At 42.1% G+C, this 13327-nt stretch overlaps 1 protein-coding gene across 1 annotated transcript; it reads left to right on the top strand.

Moving 5' to 3' along the window:
- Positions 1-5239: 5239 nt before the first annotated feature.
- On the top strand, positions 5240-10476 carry LOC110508391 (cyclic AMP-dependent transcription factor ATF-4). Its single transcript, XM_036940167.1, has 3 exons — positions 5240-5396; positions 7394-7921; positions 8584-10476. Exons 2-3 carry the CDS (start codon positions 7540-7542, stop codon positions 9579-9581), a joined length of 1380 nt encoding a protein of 459 aa, XP_036796062.1. The 5' UTR covers positions 5240-5396; positions 7394-7539; the 3' UTR covers positions 9582-10476.
- The last annotated feature ends 2851 nt before the right edge of the window (positions 10477-13327 follow it).

Raw genomic sequence — 13327 nt, 5'->3', positions numbered from 1 at the left:
GATCAGGGCCGGCCCTCTCTCTAGGCAAAATTATGCCCGGCACTTGATTTTTGGGGAGGCATTTTGGCAATTGGTTGCCGCCCTCTGGCGCCCCTGATCGGCTACTACACCGCCCGCGGCACCCCAGCCACCAGCTCATAGCGTTGCTGCTGTTCCCGCCCCCACCCCATTCCTACTTCTCCCGAATCCCACTATCCTTGGTGGTGATGTGTTTATGGGATTATCCAATTGTGAAAAAATTATAAAAATGAATCTGCCAATTAAATGTTTGTTTTAAAATATATTTGTGTGTGACACGATTAGTGATTTAAGGCAGTAGCCTACCATGTAGCTAACAGTGGATATAATTTTAGCTAAACGTAATCTATAGAGAGTTGAAACAATTTGCTACCACGTCTAACCGACAACTATGAGAAAAGAGGCACAATCTCTGAACCAAAGAAATGTGCTGGTGCATTGTATCAGCATGCAGCAATGTCCATCAGTCGGTGTGGAGAATGACAAGCCTACGAGGACGACGAGCCCCGGTTCGCTGATTCTAGCAGCAAAGAGGGCAAACCGGTGGAGTCCCAAGCCATGCACTTCCACCGATGATGACAGCTCTCTGGGCTGGACAAGAACAGGTGCTCGCACCAGGCCAAGCCACACCTCCAAACAATGCCGCCAAGACCCTATCTTGGACCCAGATTCAGATTCTTCGCTCCCCGTCCCCGATGACAGTTGTGGTACTACTGCTAAATCCGACTCCCAGACAAAAAAACATAAAATACTCCTGTAATTTTTTTTGTCTCACCTCGGGTGGCAGAGCTTCCGGGGCATTAGTGATTTTAACTATATTATTGACATTGAACTGGTTATATAGCCTATTAACGAGATGTATTAAAAATTGCGTTTAATTTGTAGCATAGGCCTATTCATTGAGCTACTCTTCTGTTCCTTCTGACTTTTAGCTGAGAAAATAATTGTCTCGCCTTGGGCGGCAGCACGTCCAGGACCGGCCCTGGGCATGATCATGTTGTGGCTCAAGTTAGTGAAGTAGGAAGTTTGATACCCTCCGAAATGTAGATCCAAGCACACAAAATAATAATGATATTTTATTGTGAGTGGAGAGAGGAAGTGTGTGAGAGAAACTGTGCTTTGTGACAAGACACATATCCAGGGAAGTTCAGACAGGAGTGTAGTTGTACATCTGTGATGGCAAAGGTAAGGGCCTTTTTGTATTTGCCTGTGGAGTTTTGTGTCTCGGAGTCTGGTATGATTTAGCACTCAATGCATATCCTCAAATGGATGAGCAGACTTCATGAACGTTTCTTTTGTTCAATAAGTACATACGTTTTTGCCCCAACATACTTTATTATTTGTACTCACTTAGGGATTTATGTCAAACCTTGTATTGACTACATTAACCAAACACAAATGCATTGCAAAAAAATATATATATATATATTTTTTTTATAAGTAGGGCCCTGTGTTTTGTCATGACATGATGCCTGATTATAATGCTGCATTTTTAGCCTTACATAAAAATAATTGATGCAATTGTCTGAGTGCTGGACAATCTGACATAAAACGAAAGAGAGGACAGTTTGATCAAAAAGCTTTAAATGAAGGTTCAAATCCAGGCATGTCATATGATGGCGCAAAACACAAGGCCGAATTTAAGACTTGTGTGTGACACTGTCAGAGTGAAAGTGAAAAGGATGCAAGGCATTATTAATGATTCATTACAAGTTGCACAACTTCACAGCCTAAATGTGTCTTGACTCTTATCCAAATGGATAGACAGGCAACATCCAGGGTTCTTCCTCCACTGCAAAAGACAAATAAAGCAGATTATCAACTGTTATCAAGCACACCTGGGTTGGAAAATATGATTGCCTTCCTCAATAGCAGCCAGTGAATTCTACTAGAGGAAAAGACTAAATTAGTATGACATCCTGGCATTTGAAACATACTTAATTCGACGTGGGACATACAATAAAATGTTATATTTCTGCATACCCCAAAACACTACTATTTAGAACTCAACTACAGTTATTCAGCAGGTGCTTCATCTCTGTCCGGCTCCTTACTATTCACCGTTACAAACATGACAGTATCGATTTAAAGAAGTATGTACACGAGTATTTGCTTTTAACCTTTACACCTTAGCTACTTTTTGAGTGTGTGGCAGATTCATCCCCCCACAGCCTCCACCTCTGGTGCGCCACTCCAGGAACATCTATATGGGCAAGCCTGAGGAGAGTGATCCCCAGAGGAGATGGAGCTATGGTCCCCCTCTCCCTCAGTCTCACTTGGCCCAGGGGTTGGTGGAGGCAGAGTAAGATTGGATTCAACCATTGTCAACATACTGTACATCAAGTTGAATTCCTTTATATTTGAACTGCAGTTTTAACTATGGTATGACTCACCTGACTTCATCCTCTTGGCCCGCTGGAGAGCGTAGGACATCCACCATGGCTCTCCACCTCTCTTCTCTGAGAGTCCTATGGTGGGAAATATACATTGACTTGAGTTCTCCAGAGAACTCCAGACACAGTTCAGAAGTGGCCTCCTATGGCCCAGCAGAAGTTGTCTGTGAGAAGTAATCCTGAAATCACTGTGACTGAAATGGTCAAGAAGGTATCTTGCCACAACATACTCTTCTCTTCCATTTTCTCTCATATATATTTCCATATAGGAGTGAATCCTAACTTCCCCTGAAGTCAAATGTTCACGTTGTCTCCCATTAACATCAACGCAGTGCTATGTAGTAAAAATTTGACTTGAGTGGAAGTTAGGATTTGCCTCAGAAAATGCACTCTCTGAAAATGACTTGCATTACATTGACGGAGAGGAGTCCAATCTTCCACTCTATGAAAATGTTTTGGTTACGCAGGAATCTCGTATGGTGAGACAGACAGAGAAAAGAGATGTTTAACGCTAAGCTTAAATCCAATTAACAACCCAAATAACAGTAATCCAAATGCAATCTATACGTATGTACACAGGGAGCATTTACACATTGTACTGTATACTAAGAATGACAGAGTACAGCAGTATATATATTACAGTGAGCTATGTCAAGAATTAGTATATAATACCTATGTGGTGAGTGTATAAACAGTAACTACAATGCAATGTACAACAGTAGAAATATTAGAATGAGCTATATGAAGAATACAGTATTTAATCATAACACTAATGTATTACCAATACTGTAATAACTGTTTTTCCGAGCTGTACATTGTTTTGTTTTTTCCAGTTTGGGTCGCCTGCTGTCGTTGACAGAGAGGAGTCCAATCACCCTCTTTATGAAGAGGTTTTGGTTACGCAGGAAACGCGTACGGTGAGACAACTTTCTCAGTTTTAGCATTTATGTATCTGAAGGACTTTGCACTGCATTATCTGTTGTGTATGACTTTATTGATGATATATTTAGGCAGATTATTTCTTTAATTGTGTTTTATAAGATATAACACTTTGTCAAAAATTTTAGCAATAAAAAAGTCATACAAAATATGTAGAAAAATAAACAATTGTTTGTTATATTTTATTCTGTCCTATAATGTTTTATTCTATTAATAGTTGAGATTGTCTGTGAATAAGAAGGCATGATGAGGTTGTTAATCATGATTTGTCAGGACTCTTGACAGCTGCTTTTCCAGATGTAGATATTTTGACTAATAACTTTAACAAATGCGCCACTCGATTGACTCAACCTCAAAATATGTAATAAACAAATAACCTTAAATTCATTATATTTACATCTATATTAACAAAATTGAGAGACAATATTTTTGCTCAATAAACTATATTTTTTCAAATTATCTTTCTAAAGAACCATTTCTATATTGTCACGTAGGAACACGTTCCTAATATTGAGTTGCACCCCCCTTTCACCCCCAGAACAGCCTCAATTCGTTGGGGCATGGACTCTACAAGGTGTTGAAAGCGTTCCACAGGGATGCTGGCCCATGTTGACTCCAATGTTTCCCACGGTTGTGTCAAGTTGACTGGATGTCCTTTGGATGGTGGACCATTCTTGATACACACGGGAAACTGTTGAGTGAAAAACCCAGCAGTGTTGCAGTTCTTGACACAAACCAGTGTGCCTGTCTTGCCCATTCCCCCTCTGAATGGTATACATACACAATCCATGTCTCAATTGTCTCAAGGCTTAAAAATCCATCTTTATTCTGTCTCCTCCCCTTCATCTACACTGAAGTGAATTTAACAAGTGACATCAATAAGGGATCATGGCTCTCACCTGGATTTACCTAGTCAGTCTGTCATGGAAATAACAGGTGTTCTTAATGTTTTTTATACTCAGTGTATATCTGTACTATACATTTGTTGTTAAAAATGTCAAATAAATTGACATTTTTATTTTTACTACCCACTAGACCCCGACTTTGAATACTACTGGTCAAATGGAACAGTAACATTGTCTGTTTCTCAAATGGCACCATATAGGGTTATGGTCAAAAGTAGTGCACTACATGGGGAATAGGGTACTAGTTTGATGTACCATAGACAATGGAGAACTCAATGACCTCCTACTTCTTTATTTGGCTTTTCAACCACCAGGTGGAGAGATTGGACATGTATTCAATTGTAATAATGAGTTGTCATCAGAATATAACTAAACCATGTGTTTATAAATTTGAAATTAAGTTACCACAATTTTCGTTTTAATCTGTTGATTAGTTACCGTTGATTAGTCTTCAGTTAAGTTAATAAAGACACTCGAATCATTGAGGACAAATAATCTTTGGAAAAGAGACTCCTCTAGAAATTCAACGTGTCCTTTTCTACCATAAGTAATGGGTGTATTAAGGCTGAAAAACAATTATTTGATCACTTTAGACAAGTTATAATACATTTTGATCGATCTTAGATTGACTTTTATCTAACTTTGTGAAGTCGTCTACTCTACACATTGCAGTCCTTCGTTTTGTGGTCAACAAGTTTCACGTAATCAAACGGAATACACTGGCTTTTTTAGATTGGATGTACAAGTTACCTATGTAAACATTAATTTCCTCTTCAATCTTAATTCAATGTATACATGTTAATTTGACCTACATTTCGTCGGTTACACTATGGCCCTGGACCTATTTATTTCCAACGAGCGGAATAACGATCTAAACCAATCAGAGGCAGTAACTGGATCGGAGTGATACACCACAGCGCTGTTTAACGGAAGGATACGCTTGGGTGTGATGCGGGACTATAAATAATATTGTGACCTCGTTCGACCGTTGTTTCTCTGTGACATTCAACGTTATTTTGTAGCATTCCGAGCGCTCAGTTCTCCTTCGCAAAATGGCAGTTTAACGTGCAGCGGCTTATCCAGCAGCGGCAACAACCCGGCAGTGCAACGGTCAAGCACTGGCTTTTTTACGCAAAATGGCGTAAGTAAAAATTATACGTATTTCTTCTCAGAAAATGTAAAGTCAGTCACATGTCAGCCGTCGGGTAGGTGTGGCTGGCAAGCAGGCTTGGGAAGTTGTTGTTAGCGTTCTAGCTAGCTAACTCTACAATACAATAGCTTATACTGTTCGCTAACTTTACTTCAGATATTTGATATGTCATACTGTCAGCTAGATTTGGGCTGTCTTTGGCACCTACCCAACTGTGGAAATGGTTACTCGTATCAACTGTCTGCCTGAAATAACCAACGTTAGACAGCATATGCTAACGTTATTCAGTGTCGGCGTTTCAGTGCCTTTCAACAAAGTGACAATAAAACCACGTGGATCCCGTGCCATCTACAGTGGGCCATTTTTAAACCGATATCTACGTCATAAATAATCAACTACCCCCTTCTCATATTGAATAACAATCTTGTTATGATTTTTAACTAATGTTATTAAACCCAGGCTCATAAATGGGTGAAGTTACTATGCCAGACATGGCAACGTGGCACTTTCAAAATGGCGTACTTGTGTCCTCTCGCTTTCTACTTTCCTTTCATGACCAGATGGTTGTTGTGAAAATGGCGGTGTCCTCACCCTCCCCTCTCCGTTTCCATAGTGAGTCAGCGAGGAGGCGGTGTTACCGGTCACATCATGACCAAGTTAGGCAACGTTATCCCGTGGCGGTGGGCGGGGAGTTTACCAGCACTGGCGGAATTTCCACTGAAGTATTAGACCAGAATATCTCGTACTATTTTGTGAAATACATGAATGCGTTTTAGGAGATATTAAGTCAAAGTTATTGACTCGACTTGTTCCTTTAGCACTTAGTTGAACAAATGGCCTCAAATTTACCAGGAAACGACCGAATGTTACTGTTGACTTGGTCACTAGGACATAACTTCAAATACCACAGGTTTTACAAGGTATCTCTAGCAGACTGTTTTCATGTGTATTTCCCAGACGCATACTTCCTCTTAAAATACTTCCTCCTAACACTGGGGCATTTGTTTATTTGTCCCTACCTCGGTGGGTGGGAGGAGTTTGAACCGGTGCATTCGTTGAGCCAGATGCCCTGCTCAGTCCAGCTGTGAAGCCAGCTCAAAACAAAAGTGACATAAATAAGCATGTGGAGTGATCTGTAGGATTCTGTGTTTTCACATGCAAAGTGATTGCTTTTGATAAATGGTGCATCTGCCTTCAAAGTGAAAACTAGTTAAATATGTATTATATGGAGAAGCGATGCATGTTTCTGGAAGACACACCATGCTGCCTTTGTTGACAACATGACAGCAGCGCAGATTATTGTTTGATTTGTCAAGGGTGCTCCTCCCTCCCCACTTTCGCGTGATGTGAAGGACTATTCCCCGGTTCAACCCAGGCCAGCGTAATAGAACTTCCTCGATGGGTGTTACAATGAGGGTAGTCAATGAGTAGCACCATTTAACTGACACCATATATATTGATATGATTACCTATCCCTCAAAACAATGACATGTGGCGAAGAAATTCTTGAAGAACGATCTGACCTTAAAGGCCATGTACTCTTATAATCTCCACCCCTCAGATCCTGGTTCCTCTCTAGGTTTCTTCCTAGGTTCCTTCCTTTCTAGGGAGTTTTTCCTAGCCACCGTGCTTCTATATATGCATTGTTTGGGGTTTTAGGCTGGATTTCTGTGTAAGCACTTTGTGACATCTGCTGATTTAAGAAAAGAAAGAGGCTTTATAAATAATTTTGTATTGATTGTTTTCCTTTTTATGTAGCCTAGCTATGATGGTACTAAGGCCCTGTCATACATGACATCTCACCCCTATCCCACCTTCTCTCCTACAGTATGTGTATGTCTACCGGAGAGAATGGGATATGCAAAATACATTTCTGTTGCTCATGTAGTAAATGGTCCAATAAAGTAATGTTCTCTCCTCTGTGGAACTACTTGTCATACTGCAATTTGTAACCCCTATCCCTCCATCTCTCTCCTTTCTGCTTCCAGTTCTCTCAAACCAACCACCCTCAGCTCTGCTGTTGTCTACCACAGCACGATATCACCGTTCCCCCTAACGACGACAACGTCCGAAGACTCTCTGTTATCCCGTTATAGTACCCTGTTACTGTTGACAGCCACCAGAAGAAGCAGTCATGTCCCTGTTGACTTCCCAACTGGTCTTGGAGGACGTTGGGGCCCTGTTACTGGACAACTGGTTTCTGACGGCTGACCCCATGGGGCCCCGTCTGGACCAAGATGAAGAGGATGATCTACCCCCCTCTCTCTCCTCCTTCTCTTCTTCTCTCTCTCTCTCCAACTCTTCTGCCTCTTCCCTCTCTCCCTCTTCTTTGTTTAGTTTGTCTCCTTCCCCCTCCCATCTCTCGTCCTCCGACTCCCTGCCTCCATCCCCTCATCCCTCGTTCCTGGGGAGCAGCAAGGCCGGCTCCGGGGTAGAGGACCACCTGATGCCGTTGACTCCGTGGCTGGACTCTAGCGAGCTGCTCCATGCCCACATGGGAACAAACGTCTGCAGAGGTGAGAACACAGCTGAAAAGAAAACCACAACAAAAACGCACAGCTCAAGTGTTGCAAAAGACATACAAACTCCTCCTTTGTTTGCTGACTAACCCTATACGTGGTTCCATCTGTGGTGTTATCACATCTATTAGGCTTAAACCTATCATTTTAAGCAATCCCCCACCTACGCTCTCCCCTGGGCTCGGTTTGTCATACCAACGTGTATGGTAATCATTAACCATAGAGGTCGTTAGTAACTACCGGTATTACCCGTTTGCACATCCACACGCGATGACAAGCCACCCATCACCTGAACAAACTGGTTTGCACCAGGTTTCCTGGTTATTACAGTAAAACAAGACTAGTGTCAGTGGTGCTTTACCTCCTGTTGTACAGACAGGAAACATTTTGGCAAACAATAGGGTTTTATAGTAGGGATCCAGTATCAGCAACTTCCACGTCCCTTCAAATCATGATTAGACTGGAATATTGTCTTTCAGAGCAGGTTTTTGTTTGGGAAAGGACTTGTTTCAGAGTACCATTTTTTATTTTATATATTTTTTTATTTATTTCTTCTTTCCGTTATCGCTGTACAATAATTATTAAAATTGTCATGTCATAAACATTGAGTATAATATGTTGTATATTTAGATGGAATTTACTTATCGCTTCTTCCCCAGATACATTTTCGGGCATGGACTGGATGGCTGAGAAGATAGACCTGAGTGACTTTGACCTGGACTCTCTGATTGGCTCCTGTTGTTCCGACGCCCCGCCCAGTTCCCCCGAGGATCTCCTGGCCTCCCTGGAGACCCGAATGGACCTAGACCTGATGGACCCCTTCACCGCCCCAATCCCTGCCCCACACGAGGTGCTCTCCCTGGGCATCCCTCTGGCCGACCTCCCCTCCCTGGAGCTCCCTGAAGAAGAGGTAGGGGATGAGGTCAGAGGTCCTGTGGTGACGGTTCAGGATCAAGAGGTCATGGTGAAGTCTGAGCCACAGTCTCCAGCACCCCTCTCCATGGGGTATACCCTCGAGCTGGGGAGCGAAGTGGACGTTGATGTCTTGGAAGTCAAGACCACCCACACTCCAACTACCATCATCTCTGAGCCCAGCAACAGCCTCCAGACCACCGCCCCTATCGTCCTCTCCCTCCTGCCCTCAGGTCACTTCGTGGTGGTCCTCTCCCCTAAAGAGGAGCCAACCATCCTCCCCACATCAACCCTCTCAGCCTCCAGTAGCTGTGATGACCAGTCTGATGACAGCGACTCCGGCATCGACTCTGTATCCGGCTCCCCTCCTCACCACCCATCTCCCTCTCCTTCTCCCTCCATAGCCGGGTCCTCCAGGACCAAACCTTACTCCAAACCTGAACCTGAGACTACATCCCCCACAACCCTCAGCGGCAAGGTCAAATCAGTATCCGGGGCACCCAAGGTCGTGGAGAAGAAGCTCAAGAAGATGGCGCAGAACAAGACGGCAGCGACACGTTACCGACAGAAGAAGAAGGGCGAACAGGAAGTGCTGAGTGCGGAGTGTTCCGAGCTGGAGCAGAGGAACCGTGAGCTGGCAGAGAAGGCTGACGGCATCAGCAGAGAGATCCAGTACCTCAGAGATCTGATGGAGGAGGTCCGCTCAGCGAAGAACAGGAAGAAGACCACTGTTAGTGTGGCGTAGTCAATGGAAATGATGGATAGAAGGGGAATGCATAGAATGAGATCCAGTACCTTGTGGAGGAGGGGCTACGTCCTGGTTGTCCACCCTTCTACCAAAGTGTACATTTGCATACTTGCTGTCTATGATGGGAAGTGTGCATTTGCATACTTTGGGAGAAGATTAGAGAATGGAGAAGGCAGTCTGGTAATGGCTAGAAAGATGATAGAAAAGTTGATGAGATTATTATCAGGGGAGAAGATGCGGACTGATTTTAGTCAGGCGGAGCATCAGTCATGCTGGTCTGTTCTGTATGAACCCTATTACAGTGTTACACTGGTATACATACACATTATTAAACACACACACACACACACACACGTGTTGTATGGTATTGTCTTGACTAGGCCATGGCTACTGCGTAGGTAGGAAAATGTAGAATTACGACAAAGACAAATTAGTATGGCCACACTTACCAAGATCCAACCCATAACCTTCCCCAAAAATACTCCAGTTTCAAAGACCAGTTACAACAACCCCCCCCCCCAACTGTCACCCTACTGTTACTCTTACCCCACTCACCCCTTACCTTCCCCCTTTTTTCTCGTTACCCCACTACTCTTTGACATCCTCTATGCAGCTTTAGTCCAGAAAGGGGCCTCGCCCTGTGACAGATTTTTAATTGTTACACTGAATTCCCTCTGTCACAATGTTATGTTTGGTATGTATATATCTTCACCTGAACTCTACTCTGGCTTCATCAGGGTTCTATTTAACGCTGGGTAGTAGGAAACCATCCATCTCCTAGACTGTCCTAGACCTAGTTGGCAACTCTAGTGTAGCTTTAAGCTACATGTTTGTTTGGCTTGTATAAATGCTTTGCTATTGTTTACTATTAAAGCTCCTTATTGAATCTCAATTGATCTGTTATCTTTTATTAAGAAGTACATGTTATCTTTTATTTGGATTAAGAAGTACATGTTAACTATTAGTGGCAAATCTAAATGCCATGACAAATGCACATTAAATTGATATGCTAGTTTAGTAAAGCACTAGTCGTGTACACATACGACTGATACCATATAAGCGTTGAATCAATTTGATCATGACTAAGCAACAGTACTCTGGTATTTTAAGCCTGTGTGACTGGAATGGCAGGTGATACTGGTCCTGGGAAAAATACTCATGAAGCACATGAGTAGGAGTGCTGATCTAGGATCAGGTCTTGTGTCCATATAATCTTGATCTGAAATATAAACGGGTCCTAGATCAGCACTCCCTACTTTGAAGTTTTATGAATACAGACTGCCACACTCGAGCGCCAACCTAAGCTTCGTGAATATCGGGTCTATTTTAAGCATCTTGGAGTAGGAGTGCTGATTTGAGTTCAGTTTTCCTTTTAAATCACAATGAATAAGAGGACTGATCCTAGATTGGCTCTCGATACATACGGCCCCAAGCATACCTGATTTACATGTAAGATTGCGCAAACAGGAAATGGCTGGGTAGTTGGTAGTGCAAACATCCATGCTATAACTAGTACAGCTATACAACTTGTCATTGTGCAATAGCTAATGCAGGGGTTGGCAAGTACACTACTACACGTTTGAGCTTTTAGAGTGATTAGCTTATAGTATTTATTTTTAAATGTTATTTAAATAATTATTAAACAAGCTATTTATCCTTTATTAAACCATAACATATCAGGATATACAGTGCCTTGCGAAAGTATTCGGCCCCCTTGAACTTTGCGACCTTTTGCCACATTTCAGGCTTCAAACATAAAGATATAAAACTGTATTTTTTTGTGAAGAATCAACAAGTGGGACACAATCATGAAGTGGAACGACATTTATTGGATATTTCAAACTTTTTTAACAAATCAAAAACTGAAAAATTGTCCGTGTAAAATTATTCAGCCCCTTTACTTTCAGTGCAGCAAACTCTCTCCAGAAGTTCAGTGAGGATCTCTGAATGATCCAATGTTGACCTAAATGACTAATGATGATAAATACAATCCACCTGTGTGTAATCAAGTCTCCGTATAAATGCACCTGCACTGTGATAGTCTCAGAGGTCCGTTAAAAGCGCAGAGAGCATCATGAAGAATAAGGAACATACCAGGCAGGTCCGAGATACTGTTGTGAAGAAGTTTAAAGCCGGATTTGGATACAAAAAGATTTCCCAAGCTTTAAACATCCCAAGGAGCACTGTGCAAGCGATAATATTGAAATGGAAGGAGTATCAGACCACTGCAAATCTACCAAGACCTGGCCGTCCCTCTAAACTTTCAGCTCATACAAGGAGAAGACTGATCAGAGATGCAGCCAAGAGGCCCATGATCACTCTGGATGAACTGTAGAGATCTACAGCTGAGGTGGGAGACTCTGTCCATAGGACAACAATCAGTCGTATATTGCACAAATCTGGCCTTTATGGAAGAGTGGCAAGAAGAAAGCCATTTCTTAAAGATATCCATAAAAAGTGTCATTTAAAGTTTGCCACAAGCCACCTGGGAGACACACCAAACATGTGGAAGAAGGTGCTCTGGTCAGATGAAACCAAAATTGAACTTTTTGGCAACAATGCAAAACGTTATGTTTGGTGTAAAAGCAACACCCTGAACACACCATCCCCACTGTCAAACATGGTGGTGGCAGCATCATGGTTTGGGCCTGCTTTTCTTCAGCAGGGACAGGGAAGATGGTTAAAATTGATGGGAAGATGGATGGAGCCAAATACAGGACCATTCTGGAAGAAAACCTGATGGAGTCTGCAAAAGACCTGAGACTGGGACGGAGATTTGTCTTCCAACAAGACAATGATCCAAAACATAAAGCAAAATCTACAATGGAATGGTTCAAAAATAAACATATCCAGGTGTTAGAATGGCCAAGTCAAAGTCCAGACCTGAATCCAATCGAGAATCTGTGGAAAGAACTGAAAACTGCTGTTCACAAATGCTCTCCTTCCAACCTCACTGAGCTCGAGCTGTTTTGCAAGGAGGAATGGGAAAAAAATTCAGTCTCTCGATGTGCAAAACTGATATAGACATACCCCAAGCGACTTACAGCTGTAATCGCAGCAAAAGGTGGCGCTACAAAGTATTAACTTAAGGGGGCTGAATAATTTTGCACGCCCAATTTTTCAGTTTTTGATTTGTTAAAAAAGTTTGAAATATCCAATAAATGTCGTTCCACTTCATGATTGTGTCCCACTTGTTGTTGATTCTTTACAAAAAAATACAGTTTTATATCTTTATGTTTGAAGCCTGAAATGTGGCAAAAGGTCGCAAAGTTCAAGGGGGCCGAATACTTTCGCAAGGCACTGTATAGCAGGGATTGTTAACTGGTGTCCCTCACATTGTTTTTCAGAATACATTTTTAGCATTAAAAATTGGGGCATAAAGTAATAAAATCACTAGGAATTCACCTCAAAAGGTTATTTAGGAAATCTATTCCCCAGTATTTCCACTCATAAATAGAGACGTGATCTTGTAAGGTTTTAAATGATTGTTTCCGTCAAATACAATATCTGTTTGGGCTTCTTACGTCAATTTTCAGAGTACAAATGATTCATAATTATGTTCCGGTGCCCTGATCATCCGCTCAAGAAAGAAATGGTCCTGTGGCTGAATCTAGTTGATGATCCCTGTCTATAGAATCTATATAATATCAGTGTTTGTCATTGTGCTTTAAGGGTTAGCCAGTACACCCTGCTTATACTGTGTCATTAGCTGTTTTACAATAACATTTGTTTAAAAAATAAAT

The sequence above is a fragment of the Oncorhynchus mykiss genome, chromosome 13, assembly GCF_013265735.2.
Source record: "Oncorhynchus mykiss isolate Arlee chromosome 13, USDA_OmykA_1.1, whole genome shotgun sequence".
NCBI classification, from domain to species: Eukaryota; Metazoa; Chordata; class Actinopteri; order Salmoniformes; family Salmonidae; genus Oncorhynchus; species Oncorhynchus mykiss.
The sequence above is the reverse complement of the archived record's forward strand: the minus strand, read 5'-3'. Positions and strand labels throughout refer to the sequence as shown.